The 20,850-nt window shown below is 39.4% G+C and overlaps 1 protein-coding gene and 1 long non-coding RNA gene across 2 annotated transcripts in view; both read right to left on the bottom strand.

Annotated features, from left to right (window-relative positions):
- The window catches only part of LOC137133818 (uncharacterized), a 66,180-nt gene extending 62,097 nt beyond the window's left edge, over positions 1–4,083 (bottom strand). The window contains exon 1 of the long non-coding RNA XR_010915293.1: positions 3,971–4,083. This is a non-coding gene — a long non-coding RNA (uncharacterized lncRNA). The remainder of the gene's footprint in view (positions 1–3,970) is intronic.
- An 890-nt stretch (positions 4,084–4,973) lies between these two features.
- elovl6 (ELOVL fatty acid elongase 6) lies at positions 4,974–19,310 on the bottom strand. The gene is made up of 4 exons (XM_067518950.1): positions 19,055–19,310; positions 8,316–8,447; positions 7,725–7,876; positions 4,974–6,642 (listed from the first exon to the last, which is right to left on the bottom strand). The coding sequence occupies exons 1-4, from the start codon at positions 19,135–19,137 to the stop codon at positions 6,200–6,202; spliced, it is 810 nt and encodes a 269-aa protein (XP_067375051.1). The 5' UTR covers positions 19,138–19,310; the 3' UTR covers positions 4,974–6,199.
- Positions 19,311–20,850: the final 1,540 nt, after the last annotated feature.

Raw genomic sequence — 20,850 nt, 5'->3', positions numbered from 1 at the left:
TTATTCAAATTACATTCAAAGTACACCACAGTATGCTTCACCATGGTCATTTTTTAGCCAGGTATACTAACTAGCATCAGTGTATTATTAAACTAACCTGAGAACTGTGATGTTAAAGTTAACAGACTATATTTTTATACAAAGATCTGTGTTTGTCGGAGTTCTACTTGGAACTATGCGTTAAGAATTAAAAGGGTATATACTATATTAAAAACATTTAATTGCATAAATAACAATAACAAAATCAGCACAATCCAGAGAATACTGGACACACTTGTACTTTCACACAACTTTTACTTTTTCTGTACTATTGACTTTTCTTTGCAATACAACAAAGCAAGGTTGGCGGAGGCTAAACTCATTACTTGAAAGAGTTTGAGGAAGAGGTTTTTTTTTTCTGAAAATAAGAGCTTTCTCTCTCAGTAGGCTGGTTTAGCAACAAATCAGGTGTGAATAAAACATCTATGACTTGCAAGTTGTATCGAAATCCTGACCAAAGACAGCAAATTTGTATCACTTCCCCAAACACCTATATAAGAGGAACATGGCAGATGCCAGACCAACGGTAACAAACTTATTTGATTCATAAAGGTTTGTCAGCATCTTTAATAATAACAACCTGAACTATAACTTGACTATTGATCGTTATATAAAATAAATTGCGAGCAGACCAGCCCTACTTAGCTAATGAGCTTTTTCTTACTTAAAGATTATGTTGGCCATTCCAAGCCCATCTCTGTCTCTGTTACACTCCATCACACTCCTTCAAAGCTCTTGCCTGCTCTCCACTGATGATGCTTTTCCATCCTCCACCAAATCTAACGCTCTAGTGATGTCGGTACCAATGCTGCCACCCTCAACCACCACTACCCTCTATTTCTATTTCGATCTCTGTCTCAAGGTTGACTGGGAATTGTTAATAGAAGGATCCACCACCTGTGTGTTTCGTGGCAATAGCAGAAAACAAAGCACTTTAACTCAAAAACCATCAGGGGCCACATCGATATTGATTTTCCTGGCAAGACACTTATCTATATATTGGCCTCCATTAGGGCTAACAGATAGGCTAGAGCAACACTCTAAACAGCAGCAGATCAACCTTCAAGTAAAGATGAAATTGGGCCCAGAGTCAATTTATCTTGTATTACTCCTCAAATGGGGGTAACAGGGGACAATAGAGTCACTGACACTGTAAGTAACAGAGGTCTCTAGGGTCCTCAGGTAATAATTTTTGCTGGTGACATCTTTTAAATATTATTTTTTAAAATGTGTTGGTCCATGTATCAAGTACATATACTCCTGAATTATACTACGAGCATAAAAAGTAACATTCCAATTGATTATTCTAAAAATCTGAGTGTACTTAACAAAACTTGAGGTGATTGAGACTCATATTTCTTGTTTGCTGTGACAGTTCAAGAAATAATTGGCAAGAGAAAAAGTAATGCTGACTATAACAATCAAACAAAAAGGATCATAACGATAAAGTAAGAACAAGACAAAATGAAAAACTGAATAATATCTTTTACAAAAGACAAAAGAACAAATAAATATATAAAAGCCGAGCTTGTTAAAGCAAGTGTTTTTTTAAATGTACAAAAAAGTTATATAAGTAATTACTATACTTTCACTCTATTTCTATTAGCTAAATATGTATTTTTCTGCCAGATGGGGGTAGCTTTTCTTTATCATTTGTGTCTCCATTCCAGTCTGGAGGACAGCTGATGAGGGCTAAAGAGGGAATTAACTACCCACTCAAAGGCTTTGCTCGGATCTTTCAGGTCAGTATTTGGTCCCCCCCCCCCCAGCTCCTGGGCAGGACAGAGTAACACTAGTTTGGGTACTTAAAATCAAAGGGGACTGCATATGCATCTAATGCATGTGCTGAACATAGACACATGAGTCTACGGATGCACCACAGAAGAGGGAAAAGTCCCAACCTAAAGTGCTGCCTTGTTAGTTTTGCCTCCTGAGGAGCAAATGCTGGGAACAGTTTGAGTATGATGCTTTAAAGGCTAATTGTTGCTTCCCTTATGTGTTAGTCAATCCCAGTCCCAGTCAAGTCATTCAACTAACATCACCACTATTGCATTTAATAAAAACTTTTTAAATTATTTGTAGTTATATTAAAGTAGTCCAATACAAAGAAAATGTGCAGTATTTGAGAGATTTATTTTATATAAATTTCAATCTAAATACATATTTCCCATACATTTCTTAGGAGATTGTACTATTTTATTGTATTTTATTCAATTCTTTTATATTTTTTTTATACATATATTTTCTGGCTTTACCATTTTAAATTGGTCTTTGGTTTGTGCTAAATAAATAAATAAATTTGGTTGGGCTTAGCTTATGATTTCCCACCTTCCAAAGTGACAAATATTTCTTTTATTATCATTCATGAAAAAGAAAAGCATTTAATCTTCATATTTTAACAGGTTGAAAGAGAACATATATTTTTGCCTAGACACATGTGTCAATTAGTTGTTTATCAACTACTCAACTAAGTGACTAATAATTGGAGCTCTAGTTTGAAAGTGACCATCTACACAAAATCCAGAATCGTATTCCTACATTCTTTTGAGGGTATAAATAAGTTTTTATGTGCAACATGGAACAGTGAACCCATGCTCAAGAGTTAAGGTCTGATGAGGTCTAATAAGATAATTGGCTTGAAACTACATAAAAAGAAAAGTTTTTTATTGCTGTTGACAATGCCTACCCCTCAGAAGTTTTTACAAGGAGGATGTTTATAGACAAATCTAAGACATTAAAATGTGCAACTGTAGGATAGATATCATTATAATTATTGCAATTTTAATTTAACCAGCAACGCTTAGAAAACTCCCCTGTCCCGGTTTCCTGTTTTACATTTGGCGTTGTACCAACGGTGTTCCAGCAGGTGGCGACAGTGTATAAAGAACGATTGATTTTTTTAAGAAAGCCTTGAGAAAGTTGTAGTAGGACCAAACCAAAAAATAACTGGTACAGAAAATTAATTGGAAAAATATACTAGACATTATGGTATTTTTAATGTAAAAAGCACGTGTCTGCCTGCTGTGAAAAGTGCAAACAGCTCATTTCTGATTCGTGTAACCTTGCTGTGTATAAACTCAGTAATGCACCTGTTGGCAGTGCTGCAAATGTATGTCCGCGCAATAAACTAGCCCACAGCCAGCTATATTGAATGGGATTACGTGGGCTTTAACCCTTCTGTGGGAGATCAGTCCTTGTTATGGCCCCTTCTACAAAACAGTGAAAAACCGAATTAAATGTGAATCGAATTTAATCCTGTCCATTGTTGAAAACAGTATTTGTGGAGTCAGTCTGAGACATTCGTAATCTAGCGTTTCTTGTACGGATGCGGTGTTATTCAGCTGCATCGAGACAAATCCCAAACATTTGCTGCTAGTTGGGCAGCACGCTGAGAATTTCTGCACTGTGGCGTCATCCATTAAAAGATCACGTCAGCACGAATCACTCTCATAATAAACGTAGCCCGTTCTTTTGCGTCAATTAAAATGTAACCTCGCTGTATTCGAAACATGGCACTAGGAGCAATGGAAAACCATATTCTAGTAGTTTCTTTGGGAAGCTAACTATTTATTTCAGGGACAACGGCTAATGATAATGATGTCGGGTAAACCGGAGTACGTTTACTCCGGTTTTGACAAAATTCGTGATGGCAGCAAAATGCTTAAACCAAAGGATAATTATAAATATGACATTTTATAAACGTCAGCTTGTCTCACCTCAAAGCTTGTTTATTAGGCGCATATTTAGCCTGAGATAGTATTAATTTGAGATTTGTACGTTTTCCGCACGGTGTAAATTGGCAGCACGGGACTAGCTTACCTGTAACACTAACCTTACCTAAATGTGTCAGGCATATGTTTCTTTAAGAGTTTAAAAAATAAAAAAAAAAGTTGACGTTGATCCGAAAACTTGGCAGGTGGCTAACACTTACAATTTTAAAGATTTTTGAATTCCCCAGTTTTTCCGGTCCAGCTGGAACAAGATATATACGTAAACCAGCAGACTTCCCCTCATCCAGTAGTTGCGACGCTTTCAGAGCCACACGTCGAGACAGGAAGTGACCTTTTTTTGTAGTTCCAAACGAGGGACGAGCAGATTGTGATTTCCGGTTCTTTGTCGCCGCCCTTTGTCGTGTATATGTAGTTCCCATACTACATACATAATAGCTTAGTTAAAATTTTCTAACTCTTTCAGTGGATGGGCAATGTGGGTATAGAAGAATTTGGAGCAACCCGCTTTAAACAGCTTGCCAAAAAACACGAGGCTCTTTTATTTTTAGTCTTTTTTTTTTCTTTTTGCAAGCTCTGCCCTGCACTTATTAAATAATACTGCATGAAATATGAATTTCATGTTTTTCAAAGGCACACTTCAATTCAATGTGTACTTATCCATATATCTAATTAATCACAGGACTTTTAAATTCTGTTGCCTGAACAAGGCAACAAAATAAACTGAGCTAAACTCGCTTTACTGCACAATTTCACCTCTAGGTGGAGGCTCTTAGCAGTGGATGTAAACACTTTTGAATGCAGGTCCAGCAGCATAACAGTTTATGGGTTAAGGCCATTAGTTCAATTACTTCGGTCACTATCCAATTTTATCCAGGGTTCACACACACTAACTATAGTGATTCAGATGAAACTAGAAAGAGAATTACCTCAGATGCTGAAGAGTTCCAAACAGGTACACAAACTTAATTACGGCTAAATAAGATCCACCTAATTAAGTCTGACAAGCACGCAAAGGTACTGGCTACCAAATTAAACAGCTGAGCAGATAAACTGGATATAAGGAAGTGATAATCAGCCTCTGACCTCTCTCAGCAGTGCTACTAGTAAATCTGGCAGGTACTATAGCCCTTAAATAGCTTTACCCGTTTAGTACCAAACAAAAGTTAGGAATGAGAAATATAAATAAAAATAAAACACCACAGGCACATTTCAAGTTTTCACTCTTTGTTCATACGTTTTCAGCAACAATTATTTTGACATTGGTACAGTGCAAATGAACAGTAGCACAACAGACACCATTAAGGATACATACTATTTTTAAAGTCAATACAGCAGGTTTTGACAACTTGTATTGATTTTTTTTTTCTTTTGCTAAACATACATGTTTGTCCTTCACTTAAACTTTCAGTGCTAAAGAGACAATTTTATCTGCATTGGTCGGGACCCTTTAACACGCAGAAGTGTTTGTTCATTGGCAAGTCTTGTTCCAAGTGTGGTCAGTAGCTTACGCATGGTCATGACAAGTGGTGCAGCAGGGCACTATCAGAATCTGTTTCCCCATCATGCGCAGGAGCCGTATGGTCATCTGAGTCAGTCAGTCCAATCTGTTTCACTCATGGTTTTTCCCCAACTATATGGCCATTGTGGATGAAATTCAGCCATACTATAAACCAGTCCTGATGTTAAACATGTCTGCTTTGATTTGATATGCATATTATATTAAGAAAGATATAACGTAAAACCTGAGAAAATATCGCATTTCGCAATGTAAGACACAGAAGATACAGTGCCGTTCACTCCACCACCAGCTCACATCAACTGCCACCGCTCATCAGCAACACACACTCGCCAGCGCCTCAAACTTTGTCTTCGATAGTTTGAAACATAACAAACATTAACAAACAGACAAAAAGATATTCAGATGGCTCACGTTAAAGCTGATTCCATCCATCTTTATATGTGCTGATTAATTTCTTCTTTAATATCAAGTAAAAATATGCTCATGGCAGATGTTTTTTTTTTTAAATTGATGATTTGGTCTTTTTGTTCTTTTAGGTTTAAAGAACCATTCGTGGTGAATTCAAAAAGGGACCTTTAAAAGCTCAAGTGGACAACTCATGATGGTTTCCAAAGATGGCGGCGCTGCTTCCCGACCATCCCTCAATGGAGACTTCACCTCCATTGAGTCTTCTCCTTTTTTTTTTTTTTTTGATCTGCACATTAGTAGTAATGCTCGAGCACGCACACCAGCCATCTCCTTGACCGTCATCCCCCCACCCCACCCCCACTTCTCCACCACTCCATCAGCCAAATCCAATCAATATCCTCCCCAATCTTAACCTCTTTCTAATTACTGGTCCCTGCACTCCATTTCCAAATCCCTTGTTCTTCCCTTACTTATGGCATTTTTTTTGTTTTGTTTTTTGTTGTTAATCGCTTTTCTTGGTGACAGCCGTAGCTGATGATTTGGACTTGCCGACGTAGGCCTCGAAGAAGAACTGTACAAAGAGGACAAAATAGCTGAGGTACATGAGGGAGGACCACACAATGTTCTGCATGTGAGATGGACACTCCTGACCCTGCTGCATCCACGAGTACACCAGGTAGTTGACCACACAGCCCATCAGCATTTGGGTGATCTGGGTCAGTGTGATGAACATGGCAAACTTGCGTGACAGCCTGAAGCCAGCTGCCCGCAGGGCATAGTAAGAGTACATGACGGCGTGAACCAAGTAGTTCATGGTCATGAACCATCCCCCCCCAGCCACCATGTCTTTGTAGGAGTACCAGGAGTAGAGCAGCACGGTGATGTGGTGGTACCAGTGCAGGAAGATGAGCTTCTGTTTCCTCAGGACAATGAAAAGAGTGTCACCTGTGAATATGACAGAAGATGATTGGTTGGAAGGTGAGTTTATCCAAAAGTGGGACACATTTACAGAGTATACAGAGATGGGGGGATGTAGAGGGGATGATAAATAAAGAGACGAGAACAAGTAAAAAAAAGAGAATATCATTACCAATGGCCCATTCAAAAGAACTGGCAGTGATTCCATGGGCTGTCTGGAAATATATTGGCTAATTTAACAATTTAAAACCACAACGCTGACAGCGCACACAGAGCAAGATTAAAAGGTTTTAACAATTTAATTGACTCCCCTATAAAAAATAAACACAACTGACACCAAAAGCCTTATTTACTTTTATGACCCGTATAAAATACTTACACTAATGGCTTTTGTAAAAAAAAGTCTGTCTACCCTTAGAAAATGACTGTACTATCAGTTTTGTACCAGTGGTTGCCAATTTTGGTTTGTATCATGTAAAAGGTTTTTAATTTGAACGACAACACAGCTTAAGAATCTAAGGAACCTTTGTAACTGTAGCATTCATATTCCCCTATGTAATGTTTTCCTGTCAAACTGATGTACACTAGGAAATGAATACCTTTGAACGGTGAAAAATGACAGCTTTTTCTATAATGCATGATCTTGTGTTTGTGTACTGGGGAAAAACGGTGACCTAACATTTGTGACTCTATATGGACACACAGTGACCATCTATTCTTTGGTTTCACTTTGTTGCCCAAACCAACCAAAGGGAGAAAACAGAGGCAGTGAGCATCTGCCTCCTTTCATTCCCACAAAGAATAAAAACTGCTAAAGGTGTAGGCCTGCAGTTCAAGACGTTTCAAGCCCCAGAAGGACATATACAGACTCTTACGTTTATAGATACTGTATATCTATAATGTAAGGGTAAATAAAGGCACATGTTAAGGGAAGGATGGACAAATAAAATGTTCTTCATTGGTATTTAATAGAGAACATGTCTAAATTATGAAATGCAGTAGCATGTCAAATAAAAAAAATGAAAAAACACAAAAATCGGTTAAGATGTTAAGGAAAACCTTACAGCACTAGACAATATGTAACATGTGAAAAGAAGATCTTCACTTACCCAGTTCTGGTGCTTTGCTGAGTACAAAAGCATAGGCCCAGAACTTGCTGACAGGCCCATTGTAGAAGCTCTGGTCACAGACTGACTGTTTAAGCCCTTTCGTCATGAGGATGTACATCATGTAACTCCCAGTACGCATGGCACCAAATATACTGGATGGACAGACAGAAGATTAAGAGAGAGCTAAAAATGTTCACAGGGAATTGTGTGGTACATTTAGTTATTTATGTTTGCATAAAGGCGTCTGAGGCACTAAGAATGAATTGTCCATATGCACTAGGTGTGATGTATATGACTTGTACAACTATCACAATGTGTTAAAATATGCAGCTATTTTAACTTGCACAGTATAAGTCCCACACTTTAGATTCTGCGTGGGGGCCAAATAAACCCCCACACATCATCCAGTCTGAATTAAACCACACATGACTCCATCATAAAATCAGTCTAATTATTTGCTGTACATCCTGCCTGTGCACCGAAACCCAACCTGAATAATTGCAAGGGCAGTCCATGTGATAGCAAAGAACTTGGGTTAATCATGTTTGTGATTTGCCGTACACTTGCTGCCATTAATAGTGTTGTTCACACCTGAACACAGCAAGCGTGAGAGACCATAGCACCAGTGGTTTCCTCAACTCAAACTTCTCCCTCTGCTTCATGACATGGCGACCTCCGAGGATACAGGCTGCGTAGAGTGCAGAGAAGAGAAAGGACTTCTTCCTGTAAATACAAAAAAGAGCAAAGAGATTAACTTTTCTCTGACCTACGATTACCTGTTTCTATCCAGGTTAATGTAGCGATTAAAATATTCGAAGAATCAGATAAAGCAAGCACTGAGCAGCTCATAGTTAGCTGCTTGACAGTTTGTTCTCCATAAAACGTGAGGACTCAAGAAACCAAATATACAACAAGATAAAACTTACAAGGCTTCTAAGAATGAATGAATTTATTAAGAATGTTATGCTACAACGGGGCCCGTCCCCAGCAAGTTTAAAGTATAAAACATCTGTACATTGTATGTCAAATTTTTTCATACAGTAATTCCAGTAATTATTGGGGAGACACAAATATGCAAAACTGTACATACATATAAATTACTTTTCTTACAGTAATAATAATAATAATACAGACACAAACAGACTTGTGAATTATTTAAGTGTATCATCTCAGTCATATCCATAAACAGAATATAAGGAAATTCTCAGTATAAAGGGTAGTAAAAACAAAATGATACTCATTTCTAATTTCTTGTAAATCTCATACTGTGCAAATTTGGTTTTCCTCTTCCAAATGATCATTTTGTCTTGTCATTGTGAATTGTGAATATAAAAGAGGCAATTTACCAGCTCTCATATAGTTTCCAGTAATAAATTTTAACTTCACAGTATGTATGTAACTTTGGGTTAATCCAAACCGTGTGCACATTTCTTTTTCACTTTGTAAACACTGTCTCCCCCATATTTTCTGCAACTGAAAAATCTCCTGTTCAAACCTAAATTCACACGACAGCACCATTCACTGCTATCCATGGACCTTTATGTTGTATATCCCATTCAAATATTTGTTTGGTTTGCCTCATATCAGCCATGTCAAACAACCTGTTCCACAAGCTAGTAATAGCAACCTTCCATCAAAGTTCACAAGGTTCCAAAACAAAATCTCGTGTAATTGATAAAGTTGTATCAAACCTATGAATACCACAATTATGAACAGATTGACTCTTTGCATACCTTCCATGAACCCACACCCCAGCAGCAGAGTACAAGCGGCAGGGACAAACACTTTGAGTGACTACATCTGTATAGTACAGCTACTGTGTAAGTCACTATGGAAAAGACATTTAAAAGATAGACTTCTCTCTGCACTTTGCTAAAAGCATTTTGACAGTACTCAGAAAGGAATTGTTAATAATGTCACCCAGTGTGCATCTCTTATCTGTTCCTTCTCCAGCAGCGCCACTATAATATAGCATACGGAACAGCAGTTTCACAAGCAGTGCAGATATAATGATTTGAGTCCCGCTCCCACTGCTGCTAAGCGCTTAGCTTTCAGTTTACAGTTATAGCTTCCATACAGTTCCAGCTCCCAATTTTGTGCTACGCCAGCGCTAATGGAGTTGTCAGAGATCACTGCTGTGCCTCATGAAGTAGAGGACTTGTGCTGAAGCACCACCTGGCCAAACTGAACCTAAAGAAAATGCATTTCATGGCATTCAGCAGAAAAACAAAGAGCTGGTGGCCTGACTTGTCAGACTGGATGCTGAGTAGGACCAACAGCAGATGTGTGCATGCTGCCTACAGCTAGAGCCACTATGTCCAAAGCACTGTTTGCTCTATTTTCTTGCTGAAAAACATGGCTTTACAGAGAGGGCAAGTATATAATTTCAACACTTTACATTATCACTTTTAGTTTGTCTGTCAGAAAAACATTTGGCCTTGTCAATTAACACTGGATATTAATATTTATTAACAGGCATGTTACTACAGTGGCAGACAATTAGGTGACTATGTTTAATGAACACTAACTTATCTGCCCAATATAATGCTGTAGGTGGGATTCGGCAATTCTCCAATCTATTTCCAAACACAACTATCTTTGCATTGAAAGAAAAACCCTTACTGTGTCATATAGTGCATAGCGCAACCATTTTCCCCCACCTATCCTGACTGAAAGGGAAATTATGCTGACAATATAAAGCTCAAACTATCATAACAGTAATGAAGCTGGCAAATCACTGGTGACAGAAGTAGCAAAAGCACTGTCAGTTGTTTCAAATTGTGCACTTCATTCCGTTTTCTGAGGATAAACTATGCCACATTTCTGCTCTTGCAGGAAGCCCACGGGCCAGTGGGCCACCTACAGTTAACAAAGGACAAAGCAATTCTGTCAAAGTCAAATGCAGCTCCTGCATTCACAGAATGACAAGAGTGCCGGACTGCAGAATGACATCACTGTTTGCCAACTACACATGAAGAACAGAGACACACAATACAGTGCCCTACATACTTTTCTGAGGTTGGGAGGGCTACAGGGGAGAAATCCAAGCATCCCCGTTTAGTGTACTGCAAAACACGTCAAAGGTCACAGTAACATGCAGCCTAAGCTGTGATTCTGCTGTGTGCTTTACAATATTCACGTCAAATGGTATCCTGAACAGATACAGGGTAGGGCCTTCAATTACTTTTAGCATGGCAGTAAAGACCAGTTGCAGCCTTATTCTGTCACACTTGAAACATGCTTTGATAATAACTCGTTTAAAGCAAACTTTTGAAAGTCATAACAAAACAATATCCACCTAACAAATGAAATGGACAACTGACCAGCATTGAATTTGTTGTGATCACCTTGTTTACATTATGAACCTCAAAAACTGACTAAACTGCACCTGCTCATAAAAACAGTCTATTAAACATACATTTTAGAGCATGTACTGCCAATATCAGGACAAAAATGTTCGTGTCTGAATATCTTCCCAGTGATTGTTGCAGTGGATGAAATTTTTATGATCCAGCACATGGGCAAAAGGTATGTTAGAACCTTCCTGCCTCATTCTCTCAATTATTCTTGTCACGCACATTAGACTAAGCCAAAGGTTAAGATGTGCGAGGACAACTGCAGAATGTTTACAATATCACTGGTGTCAGAAAAAAAAAAAATAGTGGGAGAAAGAAACCAAGGGCATGGCTACTGCTGACTAGTTAGTGGAGACTGTGGGGGAGGGGTGCTGCTGCTGCTGCTGTTATCTTTGCTGTGAAGTCCCAGCTGCAGCCAAGCTACGTCTGTAGTCAGAGTCATTTTGAGTCTATTTGAGTAATCAGTGTGAAGTCACACAATCCCTTCATGTGTATTCATATTTTTGCCTTTCTACAAACGTACTCCACCCACTTGAGAATCAAAACATTGTACTTAGTCACAGAGAAACGCAAATCCTGTTTGTTTTAAGTATTTCCAGTGGGTTCCTGCAAATTACAGGAGGTATCCTATTAATCCCTTTTTGCGACAACTCTCTCTTTCTTCTTAGTAAAATGAGAGTCTACACATACTTAAAGATATGCAAGGATAGAAGATGTACTTGGGACACTTGTTTCATTCTCCCCTGATGTAGGAATAAAAATAAACAAGAATCAGACTGTTGATTTCCTCTTCTCTCACTCACCAACTACAAAATCGCCAGTGAATAGAGGGGTAACAGAAAACTACAAGCACTGCGACTAGCACTTCTAAGTTGGACTTATGTGTACAGAGGACAATTTATAACAGGGGTGTGGCAAGAGGCTTGACTCTGTTGCTTGTCCAAGTGGGCAGGGGCTGCCCAAATGAAAAACGACAGTGTAAGAGCTCTTTCTGGGAGGATCAGCACGGAGTTTTAACCGAATCAGCAGAGCTTTCTCACTTGCTGCAAACCAGCTGCTTTACTCCTGCTGAGGTTAGCTGATAGCAAATGAACCAACGTGCCTTCATTTAAAAAGAATACTGAGTTGAATAGTAGCTACTGAAAAGTTAACAGTTTATAAAGACTGTGATCTATGTGTACAACTAGGACAATAGGCAAGAGGTGCTTTAATGTAGGTAAGGCGTTTATGGAATGTCTTGATTGTTATCACAGAGTGAGATGTCGAGTTAGACAGTGGGTGTTGGCCCAGTCGGCCTCCTGTAGCACAAAAGCTTCCGTCACACAAAATGTTTACACTACGCGTCTTTTTTTGCATGTAGACCTTTTAGTACAATACATACAAGAATGGGGATGTGGATCACACAGGACTTCCCATCCCCCACAGACAGTGTTGTATAAAGCTGCTGGATAACCTGCTGCGGAACTTGGATCTGTATTAGCTAGTCCAGGAGATTTTAACCGTTACGTAATCCTGAGTGTGCAGTCTGAGGATGAGACTGCATGCCTGTGCCAGTGAGCTGGTGTCTGTCTAACTAAAGTGTGCATTTGCATGTGTGCACACACACGCAGTTCAGTTGAGGGTAGGAAACTCTATTCCCCTGCCATGGTTGTTTGTACCCAAAAACATTGAACAGGCAACCAGAGCTCATGAACCATTGCGTAGGATGAGCAGAAAACTACAAAATTGGATCAAATGGGTGCTGTTACAAAGACAGTTTGTACAGAATAATTAGTGATCCAGGAAGCAGACATAATACAGTAACACACCCACCACTCCTACTTACTACTACACTCTCAGTTTGAGCGTTACACTCACCCAGCTTGTAAAACAAGTAGTTGTTTCAGAAACTCAAACTGAAATATGATAGGACTTCTTGTCCAGTTTAGACACCATGTACGAGTGACATATTTCGGAACTGTACTGTACAAAATGGCTTAGGTTGTGAAAAGTAGATATTTAAATGGTAAACTGCAGAGCTTTTAACCACTGAAGCTATGTTTTATCTACTTTACGAAGTTTGTCTAATGCCTCATAATAGCAAGCACACTGATATTCAAGGAGAGTGACAATACACATTCCTGGAACAACAGAAGGAAATGATTCCCTAAGACAAAGTATTCCACTGATTTAGCCTTGATGAAAACAATGTATTAAGAAAAAGCAATCTGCAGGATATAAGACTGCTAACCGATAAGAAAAATCCAGCCTAGTTGTAAAAACTAGAACTCCTCAAAAAAGGTGCCTCAGACCTTAGTTAGCGATAAATCATCCCTTAAAATACCAGGACCTGGAAGTGAGACTGTTTCCTTAGTTTTGTAGTTTACACGTGGCATATTTTCCATTTTTAAAAAAAATGTATATACTAAAGCTCCAATGCAAAATCTGAATCTGAAGTATGTTTTACCAACCAGCTAACAAACAATTGCTTCATGTGTTAGAGGCAAGAAATATACAGATGATTTATTTTCTCTAAAATGCAGAGTAAATAAAAGAACTATGTTGAACTGTGCTTCTCTTTGTCTGCATGTAAGCTTTTCCTTGGCAGCCTGATGAAATCTGGAAGTGAAACCAGAGCGCCTCAACACTCCAGGCAGACCTTAATTCCTGAGGAGCCAGGCCACATCTCTATGTCAAATCTCGCCAGTTGTGAGGACGAGAGCAGCCCAAAAAGCATCAAGCCTCGAGTGGATTCTGAGTTAACATGGTCAGGACTGATCAGCATCACCAAGAGCTGCTCATGCCAAAACAGCAGCAGCATGCAGATTCAAACTGCATGGCCATGAAGAGGAATACCTGGAATTATGCACATTTAGCCCCAGACAAATCCTCCAGGAGTTGGTATGGTAGAGTAGGCATTAAATTCAAGGCACAAGAAACACTAGCAGCAGCGTGGCGTAGTTACTTTTAATATCTCAGGTTCACACCAGGAAGCTAATTTCCTCATTTAATATTTAAAAACACCAGATATTTACCTGTAACTACCTCTCCTACACCTACACTCCACTGTGGCTTTAAATTATGCATCCTGTGTTTGCTGCCTTCTTGAAATGCTGGCATGTTCTCTTGTTTCTATTCAAGAACAGAAACAAGAAAAACATTTGTTAGAAAACTCAAACTATAAAAATTATTTGACCAAATGCTTTTTATTGACCACAGAAAGGACACCCTGATGTCACCCTCACCCAGCTAACTGCTGGGCTTTGACACAATAGGCTGGACTGCTGGACTGAATACGTAACATGAAACTTGGATGGAAGAGACTCCCAAGCTCATCGAGTCCCAGGAACCTGACATTTAAGACTAGTGAAAGAGCTACGATGCTGCAGAATCTGAAAGCAAATGATTAGCTGTGTTGAGCTAAATGCAACAAAGCAACATTCTGAAAGTAGTATCTCATAGAATCATGATCATTTATCTTACTTAATCCTACGAATACTTTCCAATGCACTGGTTAAAAAAAACAAAACACAGCATCTGATAAATAAATAATGGTAATAACAATAACCAGAATTAATAAGCAGATCACAACAGATATTTCATTGTTCATTCTCAGCACAGTATTTTCAGGGTCTGCATGACTTGTTTTCAGTCCCGGGCAAAACACTTCTGCATTTCTGACAGAACTATGGGGATGCCATCGACCTAAAAGGGTTTAAAAAAAAAAAAAAAAAAGAAAAAAGAAAAGAGAAATACTAACACAGATTCCCAGCATCAGTCAGTGGGAGTGAGTCAGCAGGTTGAAGATAACAGTAAATCTCTCTTTGGAAACAACAAAACCTTGATATATAACTGGCCTTTTCTGAACTGCAGCTGACTCGTCAAATACGTCACTACAGGAAATAACACAAATCCCAATGCACCGGCACAATGCCAGCAGCCACACTGAGTGGCCTGTACATAATCCTCAATACATATTACACAACAACACAGTAGTATTTTATTTGAATACTTTAATGACATTATTGCACCAAGTTAAACAGAACATCAGAGCGGCAGCTGAAGGTTTGATATAGACACAAAGTAAGTTTTAACTCTACTAAACACTACAGTCTACTTCAGCTTAAATATTAAGAATATGGCTGATAAACTTTTCATCTCTCCTGCTCTATGTTTGATTTAATAGTCCATCTAATGATGGTGAAAGCACACACACTGGGAATTATACTACATAGAAAATCAGACTTTAAAATGCACACCATAGAAATAATATCTTTAACAGTTACACAGGTAAATTCATCCAGTGGAGTGGATTTGGACAGACAAAAGGACGTCAGCTAATTGCAATAAGTGGATGGATTTTTTTGTAAAATGAAATGAAGGAACTATTTTTAGAAATGTACAAACGAAAATAAACAGGGAGTTTGAAAGATTTTTGGAAGATTTATTTAACACAATGTCTACACTGAAAGCGTTTAAGCTGCATGTCACATAAAAGATAGGACTCTATGTTCAGCAGAGACACAGGACTACAGTTCCTATCATGCGTCAAGCAAAATCACTGTTGTGCAAAAACTGTTACGCTAAGAAGGCAAGCAACGTGTTACCAGAGCCAGTCTTTCCATAATCAGTCCTACAGTTGAAAGCATTGGAACAGTGACAAGTGCAAAGACTTTTACAGTGTATGAAAGACATTAATAACACCCAGCTTGCTGAGCCATGTGCCTCTGAAATATTCGCACCTACATTTTGTTTAGAACACACTGGTGCTACTTAATCACACGACATACCAGGACACTCACATCTGCGATAACCGAAGCAGGGGAAACGTTTTTCCACTTCTGCACACAACTGTGTATGCAGAAACCACAGTACAATATTTAAGCAGCCCCATCACTCAATCGCCGATTATTCTGAGCCACAATTCTATCAGCACTTGATAAAGTTGTTGCCTCCAACCTGCCTTCAGAGCTGTGTGTACCGTTATACTGCTGGTAAAAGAGGGAAAGGAATTGATACTGATGTTATCACTAAACAACAACAACAAGGTCCACTGTCCACTTCTTCCTCCTCCTAGTCTTCTCACAACCAGTTGCTTAGTCGTCCTTGCTTCACAAAGCTGAGCTGGCAGCTGGAAGTCTGCGGGGAACAACATCAGATCAGTGCACGAGCTGCCATTTGATCCTGCAAAAACAGCAACACGTATACTCACAATGTAGGCAGCATCCATTGATGATCTGATTTGAAATACATTATTTTAGACCTGGGCTTTATAAATAACGATATTACATTACAGTACTTTCCAAGCACAAATGTTAATTCTGTGTCACCCCTAAAAATAATGAAAAGTAAACATGCCGAGGGCTTCCCTGAGAACAATAAATGAATTGGATTCATCAACATAATATACATAATATGGCCTAAGAACGAACAACCCAAAATAATTTCTGTCTCATTTAACAGCTCTGGGTACTTCTGAAATATTACGCACTATTTCGACAAAGAGCTTTTTCAACTTTAAAAAGATAATACGAGATATTAACTACTAGTTAATTTTACATACTGGAAATGTACTTCCATACTGGAAAAAAGCTTTTAGGTGCAAAAGTAATGCATCTAGTACTTTTTATCTTTCACGATACAGATAAAAAAACACTGCGGCAACAGAAAAGTGTTAGACAAAATGGAAAATGCAGGTGACCAATAAATATAAACACATTATAAATCTTTCTTACCTTTGATGTGTGAATACTTTTCTTGAGTTGCAGTCATGCATTAACAGAGGTCCTCCATTGTGGTTCTCACAGCAGCAAAACGTTTTCCAATTAATGTTTGTAAAACTCACATAGTTATATATATTGAAGGTAAATTCTAATACGTGCAGTGTTTTTCATATCTACTTGCAACTAGTTTTATCAGATTTTGTGGATGTGATCAGAAGAGAAATGTTTACCCTAAAAACTGATCCATTGGTTCAGGCATTACATGTTGCAGTTCCACAATCTGACCATTGGTTACTGCATACATCTCTCCAGAAAACAAAGAACAATAAAATTTCTCTTAAGAGATAAATATAGTATTGTTGGCTATTTAACTAAAGAGGGATGACATTTGACAAAAATGTCCCAAAAATAACCCTTAAAAAAAAGCAGTATTTCATATTTGGTTTCACTTTACATTTCAAATAATATGCCAAAAACGGGAACCAGAACTGGTATTCATAAACAGAGTGAATTCACAGACACCTCTATTGATAAGTGACCATTTAACAGAGGTTGATTGACAGTAACTAAACAAAATAAAACTGTGGTGTGAAAGTCTGTAATTAAAACCACAGCGCAATAAAACAACTCCCAATTTTCTGCAGTTATTGCCTACAATCAGCCGTGTGCACACCAGCCCAGAGGATAGAAGTAAGCACAGATTAGCTGCACCGTGATTGGCTAATGCTCTGTCAGCAGACATCAGAAGATGAAGGTTATTGGCCCGTTGTCAGTACCAGGGTATGGACAGCTCCAGCACACTGGTACCATGCTGTCTCCCTCTCTCTCGCTCTCTCTCTCCCTCTGTCTCCCTCTGTCTCCCTCTCCCCCCCTCCCTCTCTCTCCCTGTCTCTCTCTCTCCCCCACACACATTTACTTCAGTGAACAAGAACCTGGCTGTTGTAAAACCATACCCAAAAGCTATACTCATCTTAAACATATTTACGAGCTAAATCTGACGGAGGATAGAAGAAACCAAATGAATGCCTCTTGCCCACCATGTGCTGCTTCCATGCAAACCATAGTGGCAGGAATTGCTTAGTGAAGCCTATAGTGACTTCACGCATAAGTCATTTTGTTTTGCTTAGAGCCATTTCCTGTTCAACCTTCTTGCTCATGGAGCTGGACAATAATGACCCTTCAGAGAGCTCATGCAAAGGATATTTGGATGGACCTGCACATGACCTACAAATGAAATGCGTCAATGCACACAGCAGCAAATGTTTGCTTAACCCCAGTAGGAACAGTTAAATATTAGTCTAGGGTAATATTTGCAGTCTGGGCAAAGCCTGGCAGATACTGCTCTGGGTAAACAAGGCCGGATTTTACATTTATTTTATCTTAAGTCATAATTTTGAGTGCCTACAGGACGGATAGTCTATTATTGATCGGTTTTACAGCTGAAATAACCTCAAGCAAAAACACCCACAAAATACACAAAAAATATTTGATCCCAACTATTGTACTGTGTGGCTACTTTGCTTTGCTTTATACAACTGGCAACTGGACATGTTTGGTTTTTGGATTCTTGCTTTGAACCAGATGTCACCTTGGACTGATGGAACTTGGGATGGCCACTTTCCTCTGTTTTCTGATGCTTTATACTTTAAACTAATTGTATCATCATCATCATAATATACACATTTAGCATTATGTAGAACACAACTGTGCCCCTTCAGTCTCCCACCCAACATTACTGAAATAAAGCCCATCTCTGATGAAGGAGAAATTCACAGAATGACTAATAGGGAGCCGAGTACGAGCCAATGGCCAGACATGGTCCAGCCCAGTGGGCCAGTGAATGAATGGATGGATGAGGCAGCTGGATCCATTGTTGACCTTTTCAAAAAAAAAAAAAAAACATCGCGGTAACTGACGCTGAGAAAATACATCACAGGAAATCAAGGACAAATCCTGGATGCAAAGGATGCATGAAGCAACACAGGACTGGCACGTACTATTCAGTGAAGTCATACGTGCTGAAATGTGGTACGGCCGCGCGCGGGCCCCGGCTGAATTTGGTTATTCCATTAAACGCACGAAGCGGCTTTCGGAAGATGACAGAGGCTCTGATATAAGAGGACACGCCGGGGTTTAATCCGGTGATCGAGGCTGATGCATGGGCACCGTTGCAGCCCGGGGTTTAGTGCGCACGCATCGCGCTCAATATGCAGCTAAACTCGGTGGAAACTGGTGTGGGGGTGCTACCTCTGCAGAGACCGTGAAACCTTACCAGTTCTCCTGCATCCATCGGATGGCTTCGTCCTCGTTAAACTGTCTCTCGAATTCGTACTCTTGCAGCGCCAGCACCGACATGCTCACTTGTGCTGCGTTTCTCTTCACACACCGCGGAAAGAAGACGAGAACCGGCCGAGCTGTGTCTCTTTAGTCTGTCTCCTCGCAGCCGTGGACTCGCATCGCTCGTGTCGCCGTCAGGACCTGGCGGTTGTGCGCGAGCAGCTCGGCAGCAGCGACTCCTTCCTCCTCTACAGGCTGAACGAGCCTACGCCCTCTTCCTCGCGAGAGTTCGCCCCCTGATCCTAACGCCGCCGGGTTGAACTTCTTGTCGCAGTTCATTTTGGTGCACTTCACTTTGAAATCACATAAACACATAGAGCCCGTGATCATTTAGCATGAACATGGGCTCAAACTGGGCTCCTGAGCAAAAAGAGTTCAATGGTCCCTGATCACTTCAAATTTGCACTCATGTGTCTATTTTTGGTAATTTTTTAATCCTTTTTTTTAGTTACATTTTTTTGTTTTGTTTTACAGTTTTGGCTGTGTTTTTGTCTCTTTTTGGTTTGAATTAAAAAAAAAAGGTCAGAGCCTCTATACAGATGCTCTGGCCTGGGGGTCACCTGACCTCTTGCTTCCCTAGGCCCATGCCCAGTAGGCTGGTTCTGTAACCCCTGCCATACATTGTGTACAGACAACCTACAAACAGTCTACACACAGTACTTGCATGTATTGTTACAATATTTTCTGCTAAAAGAAGAATAAGGAGCCCTGCAACAGATGGCACAGCCCCCACAAAGCCCTGATCTGATCATTATGGAGTCAGCCTAGCATTACACGAAGCCACAGAGGAGCCTGGGACAGATTAAACCCACAGAGAGCTCACAGGGCAGTCATCCACGGACCACAGGGTCAGTGGTTTATATCCCAGTCCCTCCTGGCTATGTGTTGACGTGCAAGAGCCCAAGTTGCCCGCGGTGGGTGAGGTGCGCACCTTGCATGGTAGCCACTGTCATCAATGTGTGAATGAGTGAATGAGAAGCAACATTGTAAAGCGCTTTGGATAAAAAGGAAGATTTACGGTAGAACTGTGGCAACATATGTGGAAACATATGTTGGAAATTTGTACCTAAAGGTTATTGGTGGAGATTCAAAGGCAAAGGGTAGTCACATTTCAATATTAATTATAATTTTTTTTGTCCGTACTTAATTTCATGTTAATAAATACAACAAATGATGACAGTATCTCGGAAAGCTTCCTCACATTAGTGCCTAAAACCGCAGCAGTCTGCTGTATATTAATCCAACTCATCATGTGCTCCATAAAAAACCACCAGCTGGAAAAAGATAAAAAAGAGAAAGGACATTTTGTCAAGTTCCCCACTGGTGGTTTTATTCGAAATAACTTATTAGTGTCACTAAAAGTTTTGTAGAAAATTACTTCAATTTGTTCATTTGTAGACAGCCTGTTGCCTTTAAACCAGTTCAGTTAACTAAACATTTAAATGAGCCCTAAAGGGGCCATTAAAAGTAAAAACAGGAGATCTGTGGGTCTACTTATCAAAAAACCTATATACTACATTATGTCAGCAGAGTAGCCCTTCATATTCAAACACAGACTTGATATCAGTCTGAAAAACTGTGGCCTTTTGAGCAATCAGTTCAAGATTGAACAAGTGCAATTTTTAACTAAATAAATAGTCATGGTATGATTGTTGGTTATCCAATAATAAGATAGCCTGCCAATGTAGGACAATGAACTCACACTTGGGTTTGCCTGATAAAACCTACAGT

The sequence above is a fragment of the Channa argus genome, chromosome 10 (assembly GCF_033026475.1).
Source record: "Channa argus isolate prfri chromosome 10, Channa argus male v1.0, whole genome shotgun sequence".
In the NCBI taxonomy this organism is placed as follows: Eukaryota; Metazoa; Chordata; class Actinopteri; order Anabantiformes; family Channidae; genus Channa; species Channa argus.
The sequence above is the reverse complement of the archived record's forward strand: the minus strand, read 5'-3'. Positions and strand labels throughout refer to the sequence as shown.

What these genes read in the sequence shown, in the direction of transcription:
- elovl6 (XM_067518950.1), bottom strand. Translation starts at nt 19,137, where the DNA reads ATGTCGGTGCTGGCGCTGCAAGAGTACGAATTCGAGAGACAGTTTAAC. An exon ending in CGATGGATGCAGGAGAACTG is followed by an intron (nt 8,448 to 19,054) that starts GTAAGGTTTCAC and finishes TTGTATTTACAG; the next exon opens with GAAGAAGTCCTTTCTCTTCT. An exon ending in CAGCAAAGCACCAGAACTGG is followed by an intron (nt 6,643 to 7,724) that starts GTAAGTGAAGAT and finishes TCATATTCACAG; the next exon opens with GTGACACTCTTTTCATTGTC.